General features: G+C 36.9%; 1 protein-coding gene and 2 long non-coding RNA genes across 7 annotated transcripts; 2 read left to right on the top strand and 1 right to left on the bottom strand.

The window, feature by feature from the left end:
* The first annotated feature begins 367 nt into the window (after window positions 1-367).
* Window positions 368-7,190, top strand: LOC124381274. 3 transcript variants are annotated; one of them, XR_006924825.1, is made up of 3 exons: window positions 739-982; window positions 4,831-4,970; window positions 6,405-7,190. It is a non-coding gene; the product is annotated as an uncharacterized LOC124381274 (long non-coding RNA). The 3 variants fall into 3 exon arrangements; XR_006924826.1 differs by having other exon boundaries at window positions 741-982; window positions 4,831-4,947; XR_006924824.1 differs by lacking the exon at window positions 6,405-7,190 and having other exon boundaries at window positions 368-982; window positions 4,831-5,076.
* Window positions 2,353-24,353, bottom strand: LOC124381273 (signaling lymphocytic activation molecule-like). 3 transcript variants are annotated; one of them, XM_046842736.1, is made up of 6 exons: window positions 24,217-24,353; window positions 22,573-22,908; window positions 3,838-4,125; window positions 3,499-3,612; window positions 3,339-3,412; window positions 2,353-3,198 (listed from the first exon to the last, which is right to left on the bottom strand). In XM_046842736.1, the coding sequence occupies exons 1-6, from the start codon at window positions 24,287-24,289 to the stop codon at window positions 3,121-3,123; spliced, it is 963 nt and encodes a 320-aa protein (XP_046698692.1). In that variant the 5' UTR covers window positions 24,290-24,353; the 3' UTR covers window positions 2,353-3,120. The 3 variants fall into 3 exon arrangements, with proteins under 3 accessions (XP_046698692.1, XP_046698693.1, XP_046698694.1); XM_046842737.1 differs by lacking the exons at window positions 3,499-3,612; window positions 3,838-4,125 and adding exons at window positions 21,468-21,581; window positions 21,787-22,074; XM_046842738.1 differs by lacking the exons at window positions 22,573-22,908; window positions 24,217-24,353 and adding exons at window positions 4,618-4,953; window positions 6,403-6,539.
* LOC124381275 lies at window positions 17,181-25,004 on the top strand. The gene is made up of 3 exons (XR_006924827.1): window positions 17,181-17,876; window positions 22,786-22,925; window positions 24,219-25,004. It is a non-coding gene; the product is annotated as an uncharacterized LOC124381275 (long non-coding RNA).
* The last annotated feature ends 1,434 nt before the right edge of the window (window positions 25,005-26,438 follow it).

Genomic DNA, 26,438 nt, shown 5'->3' on the forward strand with positions numbered 1-26,438 from the left:
TCAGTGCAGAAGACATTTAATGATTCTGATTAAAACCCGGGGCATTGTTTTATTTAATATCCAGTAAATATACAGTAGATTTGTTATAAATAAATAATAAAAGAAAAAAAATGCTGTAAATACTGAACTTTTCTACACTCGTTATTAATGTTCAGAAATAAAAGAGGATGATATTAAAGAGAAAACTGAAAGCTGTATAAATACTGAACTGATGTAGTGAAAGTGAAATAAAAGTCTATTGTGAATGTATGAAATGTGAGAAAAAGAGAAGTAAATAAACCATTGTTTTATACTGAATGCAGTTTTTCCCTCTCACGTGATCTTCTAAACAAACTTATGGAAATATCATCAGGACACTGAGATCTCCTCATCTGATCTGAGCTCAGGACTGTGTGTTCCACTGCTTCTAGTTTTAGATCAAATGAAATAAACATCTGCTTTCTCCTGAATCTCCTGAAATCTTTTCCTTCAGAATCTGTGTAATAAAACTTGGAGATGAAAAAGTCCAGGACATTTCCTGTGGGATTTGGTGAAACATCTTCCTCTTTATCACTCAGGCTTCTGAAGGAGACCTCATTTACCTGCTGGAAGTTTCTACACAGGTACGACTCTGTGCTTCTCCATTGTTCATGTCGAACGCATTCCATCTCTAAAGGGTGTGGATTCTTACATGGAAAGAAGTTAGAAAGCGTCATCATCATCGTCATGATCATCATCGTCATCCTCGTCATCGTCACAGGTTTTGCGCCGCCCTGCGTGTGGATAAAAAACCGATCGCTTCCTTCTGGTCCACCATTTCAGGCGGAGACTCGTGAAGGTCAGAGCTTTTTCTAAATAGACTGAAAGAATGAAAGTAATGTTGATGAACAACTTGAACATTCCTGAAAGCCGAGTTCCTGCTACTGAACAATGCGTCATGTTGACCATTTACACTCCGGTGTCCTCACATCGGTCCACCTGGAGGCTTCATCAGATCTTTATGGTAGGAGAAACTGTTTTCATTAACTTTCTCTTCTCTTCTCTTCTCTTCTCTTCTCTTCTCTTCTCTTCTCTTCTCTTCTCTTCTCTTCTCTTCTCTTCTTTATTCACCTTCTTCACTCTTTCTCATGATTTATTTCTATCTGCATTCCTGATTATAATAATATTCATGTGAAAGAGCTGATTAGAATAAATACTATAAAGTGAAAGTGGACTTACAGGAACATCTTCCAGTCCACTTTTATTCATAAAGTGAATAAAGTCTGAATTTGGCATCAATAATAAAATAAATAAGTGTTTAAGTGTAAAATTCCTTCCTGATTTATAATCAAACTGTTGATGCTTCATCAAGAAAAAGTCTGATTTTAATACTGAATTATTTCTGATTTACTCACATTATTTACCAAACTAATAAATATTCATATCTTTTATAAATTACAGGACAAATGATTTAAACTTTTGTGTTTTAACTGATAGAATAAAAGATAAAGTGTAAATATAAAGTCTATCAGCTATAAAGTAAAAGCTCTGGGAGATTATTTCTTATTGTTTTGGTAAAAATAAAAACTCTATATAATAATAACTCTATAGTGTAGTATATTATAGTATAGTACAGTATATAGTAAATATAATAATAACTCTATAGTGTAGTATAGTATAGTACAGTATATAATAAATATAATAATAACTCTATAGTGTAGTATATTATAGTATAGTACAGTATATAGTAAATATAATAATAACTATAGTAATATTTCTACAGGAAACAGGAAAAGTTCAGGGTTTTAGTTGCTGATTGTTTGAAAAGATCAGAATGAATATTTCTGATTGAACTTTATCACTGTAACAGAACAGATTGTACAGTAGACTGTGTAAAAGTCCTCAAATATAATAAGATGCTTTTACTTTTAATAAATGAAGTATAAACAGCAGTAAACTGTAATAAACTACATTAATATTTGTTATGAAGCTTTTAAACCTGGATCAGTTCTCTCAGGTTCAGGTTTTCTGCATCTTGGAGAACTCACATGGTTCTGAGCTCAGATTAGTCTCCATTATGTGTTTATCAGAAACTGACTCTCACTAAACACTTCTAGTTATATTCTCATTTCCTCTCCCACTTTTATCATTAATGCAGAAAAAATAAACATCTCAATTTGTAGAAAAAATACTGCAGTGTGTGGAGACTTTTACACAGTACTGTATATAAACAGTAGGGGGCAGTGTAGTGTTCTAATTCAATTCAAAGACAGCGGCTATTAAAAGCAGGAAGAAGAGATCTGTGTTCTGAAATGTTCTCAAATCAACTCATTGTTATTTAATGAGAACTGAAGCGTTTTAATGTTTCATAAAACAATAAAATATCAAGAGGAATTTCCACATGTACATTTTTATTAGAAATAAAAACACTACACACGTCACTCACATATTATATGTTCTGTCTCTAAAAGTCCTGAAGGTGTTTGTTTGATCTACACACACTGAGAGGATCAACAGAGTTTCAGGAAGAAAAACATCATCAGGTTTTTCAGGATCTACAGAACACGTGTTCATGTGAGGATTAAAAACAACACGGACTAATATAACACACACACACACACACACACACACACACACACACACACACACACAGAGCTCTGGATGTGTATCTGATCTGAACAATGTGCTGTAATGTGAGAAGCGTAAACAGATGGAAAACTGGAGCTGCTGATTTACTGAACTCCTTTTTAGCTGAACTTTTTAGCACATGAACTTTAATGTTTGTTGGTCAAAGCAGTAAATATTCAAATATTAGACACTGAGGCCTGAAGAGACGCCTGAACCCCTACAGGATTTCTCTCAGCACAGCTCAGATCAGATCTTCATCAGGGTGTGAACAGGTTTTAATGAGAGCAGCAGAAACACTCGTTCAGACACGACGCAGTTCAAATCCTCTGAAATCTCCTTCCTTTTATCTCAAACTCAGAATGAAGGAATAAATCCAACTGCAGCCTGAAATCCAATCTAACTCTGATCTCAACCACAACCAAGCTCACGTTACTGTACACAATCTACACACTGTACATGTGGAAATACTTTATATATAATAATAATAATAATAATAATAATAATAATAATAAAGTGATATATTGATGTGATGAATTACTTTGATCTCCTCACTTCTGAATACAGCACTGGCTCCTCCTCCGTTTCATCTTGTGCTTTTCTGGAGTTTGTTTCCTGTAAAACACAGCAGTAGATTTCAGGATGTGAATCAGGGGAGATTTTATCACTCCTGTGGAACAAATGTGATTTTACACCAAATCCTCAATCACATTTCACATCAGGATCATTTTCAGGAGTTTCATGTAGATCTTTACCTCTTGAACTCTCTCTGTGCTGTGAGCTGTAACTGTTATATCAGCGTAGGTCAGACCTTCAGCTTTTTCAGGAACTAAACACACAAATCACAGGAAATTGTATAAAACAGGACAAATATAAAGATGAAAACACACGTGAACAGAAAGACGTGTTACTCGCCTTGTTGCTTTTTCTTTTTCAGCCAAATCCACAGAGATACAGATATTATTAATAACACAATCACTCCAGCAGATATCAGGGCAGGAAGCAGAGAATGAGAAACTTCAGATTGTCCTGTGAACAATACGATATGTTCATTAATTATTTCTGTAAATGATACAGATATGAGACTGGGGCTGGGAGACGTCACATAAATATCAAATAAAATAAAAAATTTTGTCACATACATACAGAGTACGACATGCAGTGAAATGCTTTATATACACCATGATACATGAAGGAAGATGATACGAATCTCAATACCACTGAATGATGATGAGTTTCTTCTCTCTGATGTACCTGAGTTGTGAACACAGAGCTGTGTGATGCTGAGAGAAGTAGTTTTATTGCTGACAGGGTTTGCAGACACACAGATATACGTGTTCTTCTCATGGTGTTGTATTTGAAGTGGGAGATTGAGGGGAACACTGAGATCTGTGTTATTGGTGATGGAGATTCTCTCATTCTCTCTGTACCAGGATAATTTCACATCTTCTCCATTCTCCACAGAGCACAAGAGGGAACATGACTCTGTGGAGAACAGACTTCTATTCCCTCTCAGATTTATTACTGGAGTTGATACTGGAGCTAAGAAACACAAACACACATTCAATAGAACAGATCAATAACAAGCTGTACAATTATTATAATGTGACAGAATCTAATCTGAGAGTTTTCCTTTTGAAGCACTGCATTTTTTCAGATTATGATTTTTTAATTTATAAATAATTCATAATAAATACACCAGAATTTTCTGCAAATGGCTGAAACTGTCACTTAATTCTCCTCAGTGCATCACTCATGATTTGTTTCATGATTTCTGCTTTCTGTACAGTTTCCCATCTGCTTGTTTGGTTTCAGAATTAACTCCGCCCCTGACATGTGATTGGCTGATTCCCTGACACGTTCACCTGGTCTGTGATTTACTTTAATTAGTTGTAAATTAATTTTCTCTGTGAAGTTTTATTGATTGTACTCAGGTGATTCTCGCTGTTCCTCAGGTCTGATTGAGTTTATAGTAAATATGAAGTTGAAGGTCTGAACATGGACAGAAAGGAGACATGAAACAGTTTCACTCACCATAAACACTGACTCTGAAAGTCCTAGATGAGAGATCTTCAGTGATGACGTGTAATAAATAAACTCCAGAATGGTTCCTGCTGATGTTCCTGATGGTTAAAGCTCCACTGGTTTTGTCCAGCTGCAGTCTCTCTTTAAATCTCTCACTGATTTCTGTAACAGTTTCTCCTTTAAACATCTGACTGTTCAATATCTTTTTCTCTGCTTTCTCAGGTCCATAAAACCAAACAATATGAGCATCAGTCTGAATTCCAGTAATCCCAGTATGGAGAGTTATAGTGGTTCCTTCCACTTCCTGCAGTGTGACCATCTCATCTCCAGCTGCACTCAGTGAACCTGCATCACAACTTCAGGTTCAATATTTTACTCACAAACAGTCCATTAAAACTTTACTGTGATTTTAGATGATGATGTTTTCGAATTTACAATATAAATATATTATATTTTATGAAATCTGAATGTTCTGTAGTGAATATATTATTATACACTACAGCAGAACATCTATTACTACAAGCACAAGTCCAAACATATTGGACACTGTGTTAAATGTACATCAAAACAGAATTCAATTATTTGCATATCTTATAAACGTTTATTTTATTTAGAAAAGAACATAGAAAACATATCAAATAAACTGAGGAAATGTTTTATTTTAGGGAAACAAATACGGTTATTTTAAATTTGATGGCTGCAACAGGTTTAAAAAGTTGGGACAGGGCCATGTTTCCCACCGTACAGAGTCTGTTCTAGTTTTAACACCAGTCTGTATATATCTGTGAGCTGAGGACAGATGGTAGAGTTTTGGGAGAGGAATGTTGTCCCATTCATGTCTGATACAGGATTCTAACTGCAGTCCTGGATCTTCTTTGTTGTATTTTTGTTTTGTGATGCACAAATGTTTTAATTGGTGAAAGGTCTGGACTGTAGACAGACCAGTTCAGCATCCAGACTCTTCTACTATGAAGCAGTTCAAACAACTGATGTGTTTTCTGTCTTTTATTGTGAATAAAATATGGGTTTATGAGAAATTGTTTTTTTACACAAAGCTCCAACATTATTTTAACTTGTGGTTGTAAAAATCAAGGGATTTATCTGGATTATAAATAACCGATTGTTCCAACTGGAATTTTATTGCAAACCAAATATACACTTAAAGTTCAATTTCAAAATTAATAATCTGTTAATTCATTTTTTTAAATGCAGCTTGCAGACGTTTTCACCAACTTCACAATAGTGCTAAAAGTTATAATGTTTTAGCAACAGATTAGAAAATAAAGACTTAATAAAGCAAGAAAATAATCATCATCTGAAATCAGCACAATGAATCTATTACACCATGTACTTCTTACCATCAACTCAATCATTCAGTAGATTTTATTCATTTATTCATTTACATAAAATGGACTAAACTTTACCCTGTGACTGTAATAGTAATGTTCTAAAGTTAATGATTTTCTGTAATTTAAATAAAATGTAATGTTATAAAGAAACAGTACAGTAATAGATGTAGTGCACAGAGCACCAGTCCAGTGACAATAACTCTTACTGTGAGTGTTTTTAGGTGTAAAATGTAACAGAAATAAATGTGTTTGTTGTAAAAGTGAGAGCAGTGAGAAACCTGATCTCCTCAGAGGACTCAGTTACACCCAGTTCTGAAGCTGAGGATCAGAGTTCATCTGCACATGGAGAAGACTTTATTCCCTCCAACACACCAATTATTATTATTAATAATTCTTTTAGTGTGTGTGTGTGTGTGTGTGTGTGTGTGTGTGTGTGTACACTTACAGCACATCAGAGAGAGAAAAGTACGGAGAATCCTGTTTCCTGCTGAAATATTCACACCATTGTTATACTCCATAGTGCGCGTTTCTCAGATCAACATTTTCCCGTTTTTCCTGAACATCAGTGACACTGAAGAATTCCATAAACACTGCAGATTAGCGCCATGATGAAGGTTTCTGTTCTACACAAGTTTCCGATGCCGTGAGCTTCTCGTCTTCTGTGGCTCACATCCAGAAAACCACTGGAGCTCCGCCTGTAGCAGTGTTCAGTCTGTAAACACTCACTACATGCCTGTGTAGATACTCAGATCCTGAAATCTCACCATTTTACTCATCATTTATCATCTCATAATCATTTTACTATTATTTACAGTTCAGTGTAAAAGAAGTGTATATTTAGTGAAAAGAAGAGTGTAGAAAAAAAACCCTGGCATTGCCATGCGATTATCTGATGTCACGTGACTCCACCTCCAACATCCTGAACATGTGGTTACTCCCAGTGTTTCAGCTGAACATTGTTGTGTACAGTATAAACACAGCAGCATTTTTACTGTACTGTAGATAAATGTGTGGTATTTCATTCTAATGTCCTGATGGTCAGGAATCACTGTCAGTATTTATTCTGTGGATTCTGTTGTAGGAAGTTCAGCACTGGACTGGTCTCCTGTCTACATTTCAGCATAAGTTTGTACACCCTCAGGTAGACGTTACAGTACATGCAGGTAACATGTTTCACTTCAGTCTGTATTTATAAGCAGAAATTTACATTTAATAAAAAGCTTTGAATATAAAGTGTGATCCTGCTTCGTTTTTCTATGTGACCTTTAATAAGTGTTATGAGGTTTTTATGATTCACTGGTTCTCAGTAAACACATTAACACTCAGTGTAGATCGAACAGAACGAACACTTCAGCACTTTCAGAACTTCACAGGTTCTGTGTTAAAGATAAATATGAAGTTGATCATTTCTGCAGTCTGGTCGTCCATCACCACTTCCCCCTTTACTGTCTGTGAGTCAGAGAGCTGAACACTGAACCCACCACAAACCTCTGCACCAGCTAGAACAAATGTCACTGTTTTATCATTTCCTTTCTCTGTTAATTGTTCATTCACTGTTTTTGGATGTTGTTCAGTGTAAAGATGGAGACAGTGAAGAGATCTGAGTATTTCCATAAAACCAAGAAAAACAATCAGAGAGTCAGAAGATTCCACAGCTGAGGGTTGGAGACCTCACAGGCAGTTTTAATTTCCTCTCTGATTCTTATTGTGCTGAAGAAGTGAATGCATCATCTCTTAATTTCTCATCATCCTCAAATCAATATGAGTGAGATATCAAATGCTTTTGGGATGTAAAAGCCGGTGTGTCTGGGAGTGATAACAGCACACTGTACAACACAATATCCAGGTTACTCAACTTTACACAACTGGAGTTAGTTAGTGGTGATGAGAGAACTAGTTAGCTAGTTAGCACAACAAGAGAACAGCTGTAGCTGCTTGGAGAAAGAAATGGATGGAGGGTGAAGGACTGAAGAGAATATGAATCTATATCCCGGTGATATATTATTTATATTTGGTCTGATCTCAGGTTTTTCAGGTTGTTTCCCAGCTCAGATTTCAATTCTTAATTTGGGGTTTGTCGATTTTGCGTTTCCTACTAATTTCATAAAAGAACCAAAATGCACTCGTCTTTTTCAGTGAACCACATCAATACGCCATTTAGGTTCAAGGCTGAAGATAAAATCTCAGATATGGAGAGAGAGAGAGAACAAGAGAGGGGGAGGGGAAGAGAGAGGGGGAGGGAGGATAGAGAGAGAGAGAGAGAGAGAGAATCTGATCAAAGCATTTAACTGAACAGACTCCAGTGTTATAAGACACTACTGCATGACTGCACCCTGTAATATTCTCCCTTCATGCATGTGAGAGACTTTTATTTATTCATTTCCACAGAAGAAGCACTCACAGGTTCAGCTGAACCTCATGAAGTTTTTATGTCTGTATCATGTTTATAAAGAAAGAAATTCCTAGCAGAGGTTTGTAAACAATGAAGATTGAGTCAGTTACAGAAAGCGGCTGCCTGGAACAAGCTGGAACATGTTGAGAGAATTTTTCATCATCAGTTCTTTACTTTCGGTTTGTAATATTCCTGCACTCACACTCTGTTCTGACTGGAATCCTCACTGTGAGTCTGGACTTGTTCCTCTCATATTAAAACTGGAGTAATAAGTCACATGGCCCAAACATAAAGACTGAATAGAGTATTGAATAAAACAGGATAAAAACTGCTTCAAACTAAAATCCACACGAAGCCTTTTAGTGTAGAGTAACAACACCAGTTGATGATTCAGCAAAAACACGCGTCCAAGTGAAGTGGTTTTCTAGTTTGTCGCTGCTTCCTCAAATGTCCAACAGTTTAACACGAATCTAATCCTAATGCACAGACAATATGTAAATAATTGGTTCATTTTAAAAAAACACCATTAAATCTGTTTCTATGGTTTATTTCTCATTCTCTAATGGAATTGTAGAGTGACAGAAAACAGAATTGACATGCCGTTAGGAGAAACTCGCTAGACTAGTTCATGATATGGGTGTGTAACTGTATGAAATGATGAATGATGAAAGAGCAGAGCAGATGTTCTTCCTTTTATAAAGCACATCATGCTGCCACTTCAGACTCCATATTATATCTGTGTAGGTTCAGGATCTGAGCTGGACTCAGTTTATCTGCTGCACTGTAATGTGTACAGCATTGAGATGTAACATCAACCACAGCGTGTCAGGAAGAACAAGATGAAAGCAGAAGATTTAACTGCTTTAACAACAGTGTATTCATGTACAGCAGAACATTCAGCTTTATAACTCCAGTTATAATGATTCCTGTCCTGCTTCAACAAATCCTCATCACTTCACTTCATCATCACAACATCTCTCTCTAAACTAGAACTCTTAACATATCTGACATCAAAGTGACTCATGAGTCAGACAGAAACACTCTGCTTGGTACTTTACAAGGTTTTTTCTTTTTTGCTCAGTCTTATGGAATTTTTAATTGCCACCGTCATGACTGTTTTTTTACCAAACTTCCTGGGTTCCTCCTCATTGATGTTTGTTTGATTGGTTGATACGGTAAGACAGTTCCTGAACTGCACCAGTTTATATCCTGAAGGTGTTTACTAAGTGGGCGGGCTTCCTCTTTCTTACATATCAACTAAAGGGATACTAAACACTCATGGGTGTGTGTGAGCTGATTCTTGTGAAAGATACCACTTTTCAAATATACACAGTGAAGTAGCATGAGCAGCAGATTGAACAGATGCAGATGTTTGGCTTCAAGAACATGTTTTCACCTTTCCAGTTGTTTGCTGGTATATGATGGGGAGTGTGACTGGTGGGTTGGAATTGGCATTTGACCAAACATCAAACTTTTCAAGCTTGTCTACACCAAAGGTTAACCAGGCCAGCTTTATGCTATGTGCATTTTCTCCAGTAGTTTACTGTTTACCTGCCAGAATACCTTCATTGGCTGAAAGAACATCCTGAAAGGATTTTTTCTTTAGAGCCTGATTTATATTGAAAGCACATGGAACCCCAAACCAGAGAAACAGCACGGATTAAGGTACACGTTGTCCCAGGCCACCATCTGAACCCACCAGTGGGCTGGGATTTAGGTTACCACTAAAACCAGAGGGTTTGTCACTGTAGCCAATTTGTTTGGCGTATTGATAAAGGTGTTTGAGGATCCCACCTTTGACCTTGACCTGGACGATTTCTTTTCAGGAGCTAAGAGTCTGTTACTGTCTATTTGATAAACACACTTGGCTTAATTTAATTCTAAGTATAGAAAAGGGCTGGAGACGAAGTAAAAGCATCGGCCCCTGCAGAGCTTCTCTCTGAGCCCAGTGAGGAGGCCCACCATGAAGAGCTCCAGACTGTGGCTGACAGGGAAGTCTCCCCATTAAGCTCACTCTAGAGGCCATAAATGTTTCAATGAGGTGCTCTCAAACTTCTCTGTGGTCCTTTCAAGTCATGCTGCTGCCTAAGTTTGAGAGCGTGGCTTCCAATGAGGAGCTCCAGTTAGAGGTATTCAAGTTGGCCTCCCACGCCACTTTAAGTCACTGACAGGGCCAAACCCTGCTCCTGCCAGAGGCTGATAACTGTTCTTCTACAACCTGTTCATGCCTGAGGATAAAAATGGGGCCTCTCACAACTTGTTAATTACATAAGCCAATGACATAAACTCTCACCACCTGCTAAAACCTGAGGCCTCCCACATCCTGCTCATACCTGGGGCCAATGGCGTGGCATGAACTGAGACCGACAGTGTGGTCTCCTACGCCATGACAATATCTGCAGCTGACAGTCAGACCTTCCAGACCTGTCACATGGCTTTACAATTAATTCTGTAATTTAATCTCTGCTTCTTGCTTGGAGGCCTCTGCTTGCTCCCAGCTCCAGTGACCTGGGTGATCTACAAGCTGAACAGTGTCTTCCTTGGGACCTGAGTTTATTTGTAGTTTATGGTGGATATTCTATTTCAGATTTTATGTTGTTTCTGTAAATTTACAGTAACATGTCCATTAGAAATAATCATTTCTAGGTGAAATTCAGATCTTAAAAAATTGACGTATCTTTTAATAGTGTTCTTTCACATTTAGCTGCAGCTGACAAACACATTTGGTCATGACTTACTGAAGTCTTTGAAGATGTTTTGGTGTCTGCAGAACTTCAGAGTGAACAGGAAGTTACAATGGCCAGCTTGTGTACACTCAAGTGGTCTAAATGAAGCGCTGTACTCAATATTGTCTAGTTGTAGTCTTTTATACACACACTTTAATTTAAACATGTTTATGAGTTTGTGTTTATCTTCTTTGATATTTTGTGTTTTTTTTTCATTTCCTCTGACTGTGGTAGAATCTTTCTAAATTCATCATCAGACTTCCTGTTGAACACTCACGTGAGTAAGACCCTGAATGTGTGCCATGTTTATCTGATTAATGTGTCAAATGAATGTTCATTCTGTAAATAAACTTTAATGTCCTGTGACCTTAAATAAATAAATAAACAAAAAAACAAATCATCTCATCAATATATTGAATCCACCTGTACTCCACACCTCTTTTCAGATCGATGGTTGAGCTTCTACACGTTTAAATGCAGGATTGAGAGCAGACGCCACACAAACCAGATGTTGAACAGCAGAACAGCAGCTGGTCTGTAATTACTTACTGTAGAATAACTGCTGTTTTTAGAAATCGACTTGGCGTGTTTGCTGTCAGCTGTTTGTTTGTTAGTTGTGCCTTTGTGTTGATCTGTAGATAAGAATCAGTTAAATATTGATCTGATGCTTGTGGTTGGTTGTTATGGCAACACATTAGATGCAGTAAATCTGCTGATGCTGCTGTTTCTCTATGAATGGTGTTCAATTATAATCTCCATTTGTTTCGCTTTATAGAAATCTATCAACAATAGCACACAAGAAATTTTATAAATTTTCTTTTACAGATGAATCGAAATGGAATGTTGAATTGTTTGATTGAGGATGAAAATGTTTTGTTTTGGTGGATATGCGTTTGTTTACGCTAACGCACAGCATAGTGTTATTTCTGAGTGTATTTTCACATCAGCGTGTTCTACTTTTAAAACCTAGCTCTTTACTGCATGTGGGATGAAGCAGTCCATACACCACACACACACACACACACACACACACACACACACACACACACACACACACACACACACACACACACTTTCCACACTTTCACACACCAGCCTTTCTACTTGTGTTCCATCAAACAGCACAAACCGCATTCACACACACACATTGTACTGCCCTACATACAGAGGCCACAGGTTCTATTATGAGTTGCAGTGGCACAGAGATGCACGAGACCTTGTGCTGGTTTTCTTTTGAAAAAACATTTGAAAGTAGTGACACATGATTTTGGGTCAAACGTTTTTTTTATTACAAATGAACCCAGAACATGTCTTTAATCTCTGTAGCATTACATCACACTGACCTGAAGATCAGTCTACACATCACACACTACTTTCTACATCATAACCTCACAAACAAAGCTGAACCTGTATCTTTTGACACCTTCTTTTAATTCTTTTACACATTTGCCCACTGCGTTCTCACCACTTCCTTTAGAGCTGTGACAGAAATAATATGAAAGATGTTTGTGATCTGGTGTGATTTATTTGAAAGCCGCTTCCATGATGGAAAACCAGATAAACCACAAGACCAAGAGCTTCAAGCATCTTAGCTGCAAAAATGAATGAAAGAAAGCCAAAGTTTATTAATTGGAGCATCAGATACCACAAGAGTTTCCAAGCAGTAAATATCAACATAATTACCATGTTAGTCATGTGGTACAATATCAGTAAGACAGAGTGTAAAAAAAAAACATTTACATTTAATGTAAGATATTGGAGTCATGGGGATCTGACAATAATAATATCTTCTGCTCAAGCAGTTTGTCAAGTCGAGGTATTGGTAGACATCAAATTAAGATACTGTGCTGATGTTTCTAAAGTCCACACGGAACCAACAATCACCTTTGGGTACAGGACCACGAGGCTGAACCTGTCACTGTGAGACTCCATGATAAAGAAGCGTAGCTCATAGATCTTACAAATAGAGGTACCTGTGCACCATAAAAGCATGTCAGTGTGCTGTTCTAGGAAGTTCCTGCACCTGGGCAGAGGCAAAAAAACGTTGGAAAATCCCACCGTAACTTAAGAACCTTTAAGATAGTCAAGTCTCCCAACCTGCCAAGTGACCTTGAAGGTCCATGACCCGTGTCTTGAACTGTCAGGATCACTTTCGGGAAATAATAAGAAACAGTTACACTGTGTGCTGAGATGCTGTGGAAAGGCAGTGCTTCCGTATATCGCATTGTGAAGTCGACCAAAACTAGCATCAAGTGATACCCTCGTGTAGTCTGCTTTAATGGATCAAGGAGGTCCATACTTTTGAAGGAGCACATCACTGTTAATGCCCGGCCAATAGAAGTGGCAACAGACGTTCTTGTATTTTTAATGTTCGTGTCCCAAGTGTCCGCCATTGGCATCCCCGTGCGGCTCTTTGGGACCAACTACTGGGTCGCCTCCTCTTTTCTGCGAGTGTCCTGGTCATTTGATAAAGCTTGTCTTTAATAAGGACAAAGTTAGGAGTAGGAGAGTATAACGTTTTATTTGCTGACCATTAAATACTCTCACTTGGTCCAAAGTGTGCCAGAGGGTTTTGTCTCGTGTCTGTACCAGTTTGAAAGTACCAGAGCATCTCCTTTACAGCAGGTCTTATAAGATGTACCTAAAATGCAGTTCTTAGGATCTACCAAAGAGGAAACCAGGTAATGGGTGTCTTGAAAACAGAAGGTAGTTTTGGGATAAAATTAGTGTTAGGGGAAAGTTCCTGCACAAATTGAAATATCAGCGTATAAAAGGAGTCTGATTTGTTGCTTGTGTTGGTATTCAAGTCTGCTGAATGTAACTGGAGATGAGATGATCACACTGTATGAAGTGGAATGAGCCACAATAACTCTTATACTGGGATTACTGGAATTCAGAGTGATGCTTATTCAGTGGTTTTATGAAAGCAGAGGAAAATATATTGTTCAGTAGGTGTTTAAAGGAGAAATGGTTACAGAACTCAGTAGAGGATTAAAGAGATACTGCAGCTGAACAGAACCAGTGGCACTTTAACCATCAGGAACCATTCTGGAGTTTATTTATTTATTTATTAAATCCTGAAATAAGATCTTTTATCTAGCACTTTCAAAATCAGTGTTTATGGTGAATAAATATTACAGTGTTCACCCAAATATTCTTATAAAAATGCATCATTATATTTAACCCCAGTTTCTTCTCCACACATGCCCAGGCGCACTGGATCCAGATGTTTAGTGTTATGTTCTGTGGAGTATCAGATACAGGAGTCTTTCTTGGCTTAAAGCAGGGGTGTCCAAACTTTTCTTCCTGAGGGAAACTAATATTTCTAAATATTGTTAAAATCAATCAAATGCATGAAAAACCACGTTTGGAAAAAAAAAGCCTCCATCACAGCTCTCCATTAGTAGATTTTCATTTTATTTTTTTTTTTTTTACAAAAAAGTTGTCAGGTAATTCCCTCAGTCGCAGTCTCTTTTGTTCCACCATTTCTGGTGACCATGAGCAAATTTTTTTATTGCTTGCGCTGTTTAGATTCTAGACAGTACAGCTCCACCTAGTGGTGATAAATAAAAGTTTAACTTTTTGATTGCATTGTGGAGGCGCTTTTAAGCATAAATATTATGTGAGGGCTAAAAACCATTTTATTTTCAGACTTTAATACGGGCCAATTAAATTGGATGGCAGGCCGCAGTTTGGTGACCCTGAGCACCTTTTTTTCTTTGATTGCTTGCGTTGTGGAGGCGCTGCCTTGTTCTAGACCAGGAGTCACCAACCTTTCTGAAACCGAGAGCTACTTCTTGGGTACCGACTAATGTGAAGGGCTACCAGTTTAATACACAATTCTGAAATAACAAATTTGCTCAATTTACATTTAATTATATGTCATTATTAATAATTTATGATATTTATGTCAAACTCAACTGCACAGGGGCCAAAACTCAAAGCACACTTTAGGGCGTGGGCCGAACAGGATAAACATTTATTGAACACACTAAAACAATTTAAATTTTATTTATTTAATTTTTTTTACATAAATATGAATAAATACAGACAGGAATATTAATCCAGAATAAACTTTAAATAAATAGCTCTTCATAAAAATATCTCCTGTCAAAATGATACAAGTTAGAAAGATGAACATGCTGCAAAAAACCCCTGAACAAATCAATACAAATTGTGCTTTTAAGTAAACTTTAAAATAACAACAAATCAAAACAATCAGATTTCTTTGCTCTTATGCCATTTTATAAAAAATAATCTTAAACTTTAAATAACTTAAAATATTTTGCTCTCCATAAAAATATCTCCTGTGGAACACCAGACGTCTCACAGCTTCATCATGCAGCTCTTCAGAAACTCTCCCTCAGTAAATAATCTGCTGATGAGACTCTGATTTCTCCTCTGTTTTCACACCAGCTTCACTTTGTGATTTTGCTCTGGTGAAAAACATCTGCTGAAATGTCAGATTCTTCTTTAACTCTTCTACTTTCTGTATCTTCTGCTCTGCATTCAGGTTCTTCAGCTTCTCCTGATGTTTTGTCTCGTAGTTCCGTCTCAGATTTATTTCCTTAATTACAGTCACATTCACTCCACTAATAACACACACGTGTTTACCGCCAGTGTCAGTAAACATCTACTCAGAATCTCATCGGTTTTGAAAGGCTCTGTTTTCAGAGTCCACTTTTCTCTTCACCACTGTGAGGCGCTGTTACACAATAACTGAACAATAGAGTTAAATACATCAACAGAAGCTTGACTTGATTGACGCTGGAATGTTCCCAGGTAGTCTAGTGTTCGGTGAGGCAGCTGAAGCGATGCATTATGGGATCTGTAGTTTGTGTTATCAGCGCTTCATATCGCCGGGACATTAATAACAATAACAATAGATCTTTATAAAATCATCTCACGGGTCGTGAGAACTCAGAACTACAGTACATTTAACCGTAAATATGAATATGGATGATCCGCTGTGGCGACCCCTAATGGTAGAAGTTTTGACTTTGATATGGGCCAATAAAAATGGATTGCGGGCTGCAGTTTGGACACCACCGGTTTAAAGGGACAGAGATATTAAACCAGACCAGTGATTCTCCTAAAGGCGATAAAATAAATATGCCCTGTTTCTATTGTAGAAAAGTGTGAGTGCTGCAGCTACATCGAGTTCCTGATTTGATCAGTGTGTTCAACAGGATAAACATCAGACACTCCGTCACTTATAGGAGATGAACCCAACTGTACAGAGTCCACATGGTGAAGGCTCAAGACTGTTAAATCAAATACAAAGTCTAAAATTACAAACATATAACAAGTCAAAAAAAAACTTCTACATTTTTACATTGCGGTACAAAACCACATCTAATCCTCACTGTCACTCAAGTCGACAACTTTCATTAAAACAGTTTATTTAGACGCTTCTTCACTCGCTGTGTGTGTGATTATTAACAAGCAGAGAAATGACAAGATGTGGAATAATGGCGGCCTCTAGTGGACAAAACTCAAGAATATTTTAGTGTTTATATTCTGTTTATACATAAACAATTTTAGTCAAAAAAAAAAAAAAAACTACATGAATATAAATATCTCACGTGCAGGGATTTCTTCCTATTTATCAATAAAAATCATTAAAAGTTTATTGGATTTAAAGTGTATCTTATATAATAATGAAAACAGAAGCTACATAGTTTAGCATAAAGCTCACAATCAGCATCATACTGGTTTAACTTGTCTACAGAAACCTCTGTTACTCTACACCCCAGTACATAAGACTGGAAATGACACTGCAGGTGAGTTACAGAAACCTGAGACCTGATTTTCTGCTTCAATCAGTGCAGAAGACATTTAATGATTCTGATTAAAACCCGGGGCATTGTTTTATTTATTATCCAGTAAATATACAGTAGATTTATTATAATTATATAATAAAAGATAAAAAAATGCTGTAAATACTGAACTTTTCTACACTCGTTATTAATGTTCAGAAATAAAAGAGGATGATATTAAAGAGAAAACTGAAAGCTGTATAAATACTGAACTGATGTAGTGAAAGTGAAATAAAAGTCTATTGTGAATGTATGAAATGTGAGAAAAGAGAAGTAAATAAACCATTGTTTTATACTGAATGCAGTTTTTCCCTCTCACGTGATCTAAACAAACTTATGGAAATATCATCAGGACACTGAGATTTCCTCATCTGATCTGAGCTCAGGACTGTGTGTTCCACTGCTCCTAGTTTTAGATCAAATGAAATAAACATCTGCTTTCTCCTGAATCTCCTGAAATCTTTTCCTTCAGAATCTGTGTAATGAAACTTGGAGATGAAAAAGTCCAGGACATTTCCTGTGGGATTTGGTGAAACATCTTCCTGTTTATCACTCAGGCTTCTGAAGGAGACCTCATTTACCTGCTGGAAGTTTCTACACAGGTACGACTCTGTGCTTCTCCATTGTTCATGTCGAACGCATTCCATCTCTAAAGGGTGTGGATTCTTACATGGAAAGAAGTTAGAAAGCGTCATCGTCATCGTCATGATCATCATCGTCATCCTCGTCATCGTCACGGGTTTTGCGCCGCCCTGCGTGTGGATAAAAAACCGATCGCTTCCTTCTGGTCCACCATTTCAGGCGGAGACTCGTGAAGGTCAGAGCTTTTTCTAAATAGACTGAAAGAATGAAAGTAATGTTGATGAACAACTTGAACATTCCTGAAAGCCGAGTTCCTGCTACTGAACAATGCGTCATGTTGACCATTTACACTCCGGTGTCCTCACATCAGTCCACCTGGAGGCTTCATCAGATCTTTATGGTAGGAGAAACTGTTTTCTTCAACTTTCTCTTCTCTTCTCTTCTCTTCTCTTCTCTTCTCTTCTCTTCTCTTCTCTTCTCTTCTCTTCTTTATTCACATTCTTCACTCTTTCATGATTTATTTCCATCTGCATTCCTGATTATAATAATATTCATGTGAAAGAGCTGATTAGAATAAATACTATAAAGTGAAAGTGGACTTACAGGAACATCTTCCAGTCCACTTTTATTCATAAAGTGAATAAAGTCTGAATTTGGCATCAATAATAAAATAAATAAGTGTTTAGGTGTAAAATTCCTTCCTGATTTATAATCAAACTGTTGATGCTTCATCAAGAAAAAGTCTGATTTTAATACTGAATTATTTCTGATTTACTCACATTATTTACCAAACTAATGAATATTCATATCTTTTATAAATTACAGGACAAATTATTTAAACTTTTGTGTTTTAACTGATAAAATAAAAGATAAAGTGTAAATATAAAGTCTATCAGCTATAAAGTAAAAGCTCTGGGAGATTATTTCTTATTGTTTGGTAAAATAAAACTCTATATAATAATAACTCTATAGTAATATATTGTAGTATAGTATAGTATATTACAGTATATAGTAAATATAATAATAACTCTATAGTAATATTTCTACAGGAAACAGGAAAAGTTCAGGGTTTTTGTTGCTGATTGTTTGAAAAGATCTGAATGAATATTTCTGATTGAACTTTATCACTGTAACAGAACAGATTGTACAGTAGACTGTGTAAAAGTCCTCAAATATAATTAAATGCTTTTACTTTTAATAAATGAAGTATAAACAGCAGTAAACTGTAATAAACTACATTAATATTTGTTATGAAGCTTTTAATCCTGGATCAGTTCTCTCAGGTTCAGGTTTTCTGCATCTTGGAGAACTCACGTGGTTCTTCTTAATTTAGATTAGTCTCCATGATATATTTATCAGAAACTGACTCTCACTAAACACTTCTAGTTATATTCTCATTTCCTCTCTCACTTTTATCATTAATGCAGAAAAAATAAACATCTCAATTTGTAGAAAAAATACCGCAGTGTGTGGAGACTTTTACACAGTACTGTATATAAACAGTAGGGGGCAGTGTAGTGTTCTAATTCAATTCAAAGACAGCGCCTTTTAAAGGCAGGAAGGAGAGATCTGTGTTCTGAAATCAACTCATTGTTATTTAATGAAAACTGAAAATATATTAAAATCATGAAATTGTGCAGAATCTCAGCGTTTTAATGTTTCATAAAACAATAAAATATCAAGAGGAATTTCCACATGTACATTTTTATTAGAAATAAAACACTTTTCTGTCTCTTAAAGTCCTGAAGGTGTTTGTTTGATCTACACACACTGAGAGGATCAACAGTGTTTCAGAAACAAGAACATAATCAGGTTTTTCAGGATCTACAGTCACGTGTTCATGTGAGGAGTAAAAACAACACTTAATAATATACCACACACACACACACACACACACACACACACACACACACACACACACACACACACACACACACACACACAGAGCTCTGGATGTGTATCTGATCTGAACAATGTGCTGTAATGTGAGAAGCGTAAACAGATGGAAAACTGGAGCTGCTGATTTACTGAACTCCTTTTTTTAGCTGAACTTTTTAGCACATGAACTTTAATGTTTGTTAGTAAAAGCAGTAAATATTCAAATATTAGACACTGAGGCCTGAAGAGACGCCTGAACCCCTACAGGATTTCTCTCAGCACAGCTCAGATCAGATCTTCATCAGGGTGTGAACAGGTTTTAATGAGAGCAGCAGAAACACTCGTTCAGACACGACGCAGTTCAAATCCTCTGAAATCTCCTTCCTTTTATCTCAAACGCAGAATGAAGTAATAAATCCAACTGCAGCCTGAAATCCAATCTAACTCTGATCTTAACCACAACCAAGCTCACGTTACTGTACACAATCTACACACTGTACATGTGGAAATACTTTATATAATAATAATAATAATAATAATAATAATAATAATAAAGTGATGTATTGATGTGATGAATTACTTTGATCTCCTCACTTCTGAATACACCACTGGCTCCTCCTTCGTTTCATCTTGTGCTTTTCTGGAGTTTTCTTCCTGTAAAACACAGCAGTAGATTTCAGAATGTGAATATGGGGAGATTTTATCACTCCTGTGGAACAAATGTGATTTTACACCAAATCCTCAATCACATTTCACATCATTGGCAACATGATTGGATATAAAAAGAGCCTCTCAGAGTAGCAGTGTCTCTCAGAAGTCAAGATGGGCAGAGGATCACCAATTCCCCCAATGCTGCAGCAAAAAATAGTGGAGCAACATCAGAAAGGAGTTTCTCAGAGAAAAATCGCAAAGAGTTTGAAGTTCTCATCATCTACAGTGCATCATATCATCCAAAGATTCAGAGAATCTGGAACAATCTCTGTGTGTAAGGGTCACGGCCGGAAATCCATACTGGATGCCGTGATCTTCAGGCCCTTAGACGCCACTGCATCACATACAGGAATGCTATTGTAAAGGAAATCACAACATGGGCTCAGGAAAACTTCCAGAAAACATTGTCGGTGATCACAATCCACAGTGCCATTCACTGTCACCGGCTAAAACTCTATAGGTCAAAAAAGAAGCCATATCTAAACATGATCCAGAAGCTCAGGCGTTTTCTCTGGGCCAAGGCTCATTTAAAATGGACTGTGGCAAAGTGGCAAACTGTTCTGTGGTCAGACGAATCAAAATGTAAAGTTCTTTTGGAAAAACTGGGACTCCATGTCATCCGGACTAAAGAGGACAAGGACAACCCAAGTTTTTATCGGCGCTCAGTTCAGAAGCCTGCATCTCTGATGCTATGGGGTTGCATGAGTGCGTGTGACATGGGCATCTTACACATCTGGAATGGCATCATCAATGCTGAAAGGTATATCCAAGTTCTAGAACAACACATGCTCCCATCCAGACGTCGTCTCTTTTAGGGAAGACCTTGCATTTTCCAACATGACAATGCCAGACCACATACTGCATCAATTACAGCATCATGGCTGCGTAGAAGAAGGATCCGGGTACTGAAATGTTCAGCCTGCAGTCCAGATCTTTCACACATAGAAAACATTTGGTGCGTCATAAAGAGGAAGATGCGACAAAGAAGACCTGAGACAGTTGAGCAACTAGAAGCCTGTATTAGACAAGAATGAGACAATATTCCTATTCCTAAACTTGAGCAACTTGTCTCCTCAGTCCCCAGACGTTTGCAGACTGTTATAAAAAGAAGAGAGGACGCCACACAGTGGTAAACACGGCCTTGTCTCAACTTTTTTGAGATGTGTTGATGCCATGAAATTTTTAATCAACTTATTTTTCCTTTAAAATGAAACATTTTCTCAGTTTTTTTGTAGATCTTTACCTCTTGATCTCTCTCTGTGCTGTGAGCTGTAACTCTTATATCAGCGTAGGTCGGACCTTCAGCTTTTCAGGAACTAAACACACACAAAAAGAAACATTTTATAAAACAGGACAAATATAAAGATGAAAACACACGTGAGCAGAAAGACGTGTTACTTGCCTTGTTGCTTTTTCTTTTTCAGCCAAATCACCAAAAATACAGATATTATTATTAACACAATCACTCCAGCAGATATCAGGGCAGGAATCAGAGAATGAGAACCTTCAGATTGTCCTGTGAACAATACGATATGTTCATTAATTATTTCTGTAAATGATACAGATATGAGACTGGGGCTGGGAGACGTCACATTTTATTTGTCACATACATACAGAGTACGACATGCAGTGAAATTCTTTATATACACCATGATACATGAAGGCAGATGATACGAATCTCAATACCACTGAATGATGAGAGTTTCATCTCTCTGATGTACCTGAGTTGTGAACACAGAGCTGTGTGATGCTGAGAGAAGTAGTTTTATTGCTGACAGGGTTTGCAGACACACAGATATACGTGTTCTTCTCATGGTGTTGTATTAGAAGTGGGAGATTGAGGGGAACACTGAGATCTGTGTTATTGGTGATGGAGATTCTCTCATTCTCTCTGTACCAGGATAATTTCACATCTTCTCCATTCTCCACAGAGCACAAGAGGGAACACGACTCTGTGGAGAACCCACTTCTTTTTTTTCTTACATTTATTACTGGAGTTGATACTGGAGCTAAGAAACACAAACACACATTCAATAGAACAGATCAATAACAAGCTGAACAATTATTATAATGTGACAGCATCTAATCTGAGAGTTTTCCTTTTGAAGCACTGCATTTTTTTTAAGATTATCATTTTTTAATTTATAAAAAAATTATAAATACACCAGAATTTTCTGCAAATGGCTGGAAACTGTCACTTAATTCTCCTCAGTGCATCACTCATGATTTGTTTCATGATTTCTGCTTTCTGTACAGTTTCCCATCTGCTTGTTTGGTTTTAAATCAGAATTAACTCCGCCCCTGACATGTGATTGGCTGATTCCCCTGACACGTTCACCTGGTCTGTGATTTACTTTAATTAGTTGTAAATTAATTTTCTCTGTGAAGTTTTATTGATTGTACTCAGGTGATTCTCGCTGTTCCTCAGCTCTGATTGAGTTTATAGTAAATATAAAGTTGAAGGTCTGAACATGGACAGAAAGTAGAAAGGAGACAGTTTTACTCACCATAAACACTGACTCTGAAAGTCCTAGATGAGAGACGTCCAGTGATGACATGTAATAAATAAACTCCAGAATGGTTCCTGCTGATGTTCCTGATGGTTAAAGCTCCACTGCTTCTGTCCAGCTGCAGTCTCTCTTTAAATCTCTCACTGATTTCTGTAACAGTTTCTCCTTTAAACATCTGACTGTTCAATATCTTTTCTTCTGCTTTCTCAGGTCCATAAAACCAAACAATATGAGCATCAGTCTGAATTCCAGTAATCCCAGTATGGAGAGTTATAGTGGTTCCTTCCACTTCCTGCAGTGTGACCATCTCATCTCCAGCTGCACTCAGTAAACCTGCATCACAGCTTCAGGTTCAATATTTTACTCACAAACAGTCCATTAAAACTTTACTATGATTCATGTGTGATTTCAGATGATGTTTTTAATTTAAAATATAAATATATAATATTTTATGGAATCTGTATGTTCTGTAGTGAATATATTATTATACACTACAGCAGAACATCTATTACTACAAGCACAAAAATATTGGGACACTTTGTTAAATGTAAATAAAAACAGAATTCAATTATTTGCATATCTTATAAACTCATTTTATTTAGAAAAGAACATAAAAAACATATCAAATGAACTGAGGAAATGTTTTATTTTAGGGAAACAAATACGGTTATTTTAAATTTGATGGCTGCAACAGGTTTTAAAAAAGTTGGGACAGGGCCATGTTTCCCACCGTACAGAATCTCTTCTACTTTTAACACCAGTCTGTTTATATCTGTGAGCTGAGGAGACAGTTGGTAGAGTTTTGGGAGAGGAATGTTGTCCAAATCATGTCTGATACAGGATTCTAACTGCCCTACAGTTCTGGATCTTCTTTGTTGTATTTTTTTGTTTTGTGATGCACCAAATCTTTTTAATTGGTGAAAGTTCTGGACTGTAGGGAGACCAGTTCAGCATCCAGACTCTTCTACTATGAAGCAGTTCAAACAACTGATGTGTTTTCTGTCTTCTATTGTGAATAAAATATGGGTTTATGAAGAAATTGTTCCTTTAATAACCATTAGTGGACTTGGGGTTGTAAAAATCAAGGGATTTATCTGGATTATAAATAACAGATTGTTCCAGATGGAATTTTATTGCAAACTAAAAATACTCTTAAAGTTAAATTTCAAAATTAATAATCTGTTAATTCATTTTTTTTAAATGCAGCTTGCAGATGTTTTCACCAACTTCACAATAGTACTAAAAGTTATAATGTTTTAGCAACAGATTAGAAAACAGACATAAAAATTTAAGAAAATAAAGTGTGAAATGATAAAAGTGGAAAACATCATCATCATCTGAAATCGGCACAATGAATCTATTACACCATGTGCTTCTTATCATCAACTCAATCATTCAGTTGATTTTATTCATTTATTCATTTACAAAAAATTGACTAAACTTTACCGTTAGTGAAATAGTAATTTTTTTCTAAAGTTAATGATTTTCTCTAATTAAAAAAAAATGTAATGTTACACCCAGTTCTGAAGCTGAGGATCAGAGTTCATCTGCACATGGAGAAGACTTTATTCCCTCCAACACACCAATTATTATTATAAATTCTGTTTGTGTGTGTGTGTGTGTGTGTGTGTGTACACTTACAGCACATCAGAGAGAGAAAAGTACGGAGAATCCTGTTTCCTGCTGAAATATTCACACCATTGTTATACTCCATAGTGCGCGTTTCTCAGATCAACATTTCCCCGTTTTTCCTGAACATCAGTGACACTGAAGAATTCCATAAACACTGCAGATTAGCGCCATGATGAAGGTTTCTGTTCTACACAAGTTTCCGATGCCGTGAGCTTCTCGTCTTCTGTGGCTCACATCCAGAAAACCACTGGAGCTCCGCCTGTAGCAGTGTTCAGTCTGTAAACACTCACTACATGCCTGTGTAGATACTCAGATCCTGAAATCTCACCATTTTACTCATCATTTATCATCTCATAATCATTTTACTATTATTTACAGTTCAGTGTAAAAGAAGTGTATATTTAGTGAAAAGAAGAGTGTAGAAAAAAAACCCTGGCATTGCCATGCGATTATCTGATGTCACATGACTCCACCTCCAACATCCTGAACATGTGGTTACTCCCAGTGTTCCAGCTGAACATTGTTGTGTACAGTATAAACACAGCAGCATTTTTACTGTACTGTAGATAAATGTGTGGTATTTCATTCTAATGTCCTGATGGTCAGGAATCACTGTCAGTATTTATTCTGTGGATTCTGTTGTAGGAAGTTCAGCACTGGACTGGTCTCCTGTCTACATTTCAGCATAAGTTTGTACACCCTCAGGTAGACGTTACAGTACATGCAGGTAACATGTTTCACTTCAGTCTGTATTTATAAGCAGAAATTTACATTTAATAAAAAGCTTTGAATATAAAGTGTGATCCTGCTTCGTTTTTCTATGTGACCTTTAATAAGTGTTATGAGGTTTTTAATGATTCACTGGTTCTCAGTAAACACATTAACACTCAGTGTAGATCGAACAGAACGAACACTTCAGCACTTTCAGAACTTCACAGGTTCTGTGTTAAAGATAAATATGAAGTTGATCATTTCTGCAGTCTGGTCGTCCATCACCACTTCCCCCTTTACTGTCTGTGAGTCAGAGACCTGAACACTGAACCCACCACAAACCTCTGCACCAGCTAGAACAAATGTCACTGTTTTATCATTTCCTTTCTTTGTTAATGGTTCATTTACTGTTTTTGGAGGTTGTTCAGTGTAAAGATGGAGACAGTGAAGAGATCTGAGTTTTTCCATAAAACCAAGAAGAACAATCAGAGAGTCAGAAGATTCCACAGCTGAGGGTTGGAGACCTCACAGGCAGTTTTTATTTCCTCTCTGATTCTTATTGTGCTGAAGAAGCAAATGCACCATCTCTCCATTTCTCATCATCCACAAATCAATACGAGTGAGATATCAAATGCTTTTGGGATGTAAAAGCCGGTGTGTCTGGGAGTGATAACAGCACACTGTACAACACAATATCCAGGTTACTAAACTTTACACAACTGGAGTTAGTTAGTGGTGATGAGAGAACTAGTTAGCTAGTTAGCACAACAAGAGAACAGCTGTAGCTGCTTGGAGAAAGAAATGGATGGAGGGTGAAGGACTGGAGAGAATATGAATCTATATCCTGGTGATATATTATTTATATGTGGTCTGATCTCAGGTTTTTCAGGTTGTTTCCCAGCTCAGATTTCACTTCTTAATTTGGGGTTTGTCGATTTTGCGTTTTTAACCAATTTCATAAAAGAACCAAAATGCACTCGTCTTTTTCATTCAACCACATCAATACGCCATTGTTTTTCAAGGCTGAAGATAAGATCTCGGATATGGTGAGAGAGAAAGAAAAAAAGAGAGAGGGGAAGGGTAGAGAGAGAGAGAGAGAGAGAGAGAGAGAAAGATGGAGAGATAGAGGGCGTGTCTGAGCAAAGCATTTAACTGAACAGACTCCAGTGTTATAAGACACTACTGCATGACTGCACCCTGTAATATTCTCCCTTCATGCAGGAGTGTGAGAGACTTTTATTTATTCATTTCCACAGAATAAGCACTCACAGGTTTAGCTGAACCTCATGAAGTTTTCATGTCTGTATCATGTTTATAAATAAATAAATTCCTAGCAGATGTTTGTGGACAATGAAGACTGAGTCAGTTAAAGATAACGGCTGCCTTCACCTGCTTCCTGTTTTCCTGAACATCAAGCTGGAACATGTTGAGAGATTTTTTCCATCATCAGTTCTTTACTTTCGGTTTGTAATATTCCTGCACTCACACTCTGTTCTGACTGGAATCCTCACTGTGAGTCT

The sequence above is a fragment of the Silurus meridionalis genome, chromosome 28 (assembly GCF_014805685.1).
Source record: "Silurus meridionalis isolate SWU-2019-XX chromosome 28, ASM1480568v1, whole genome shotgun sequence".
Lineage (NCBI taxonomy): Eukaryota > Metazoa > Chordata > Actinopteri > Siluriformes > Siluridae > Silurus > Silurus meridionalis.

Bases quoted from the DNA above. Each gene is read 5' to 3' on its own strand.
- LOC124381273 (XM_046842736.1), bottom strand. From the start codon at position 24,289: ATGGAGTATAACAATGGTGTGAATATTTCAGCAGGAAACAGGATTCTC. The intron at 3,613-3,837 runs GTACATCAGAGA...TATTGTTCACAG, and splicing joins GCTCTGTGTTCACAACTCAG to GACAATCTGAAGTTTCTCAT. The intron at 3,199-3,338 runs GTAAAGATCTAC...TGTGTTTTACAG, and splicing joins GCACAGAGAGAGTTCAAGAG to GAAACAAACTCCAGAAAAGC.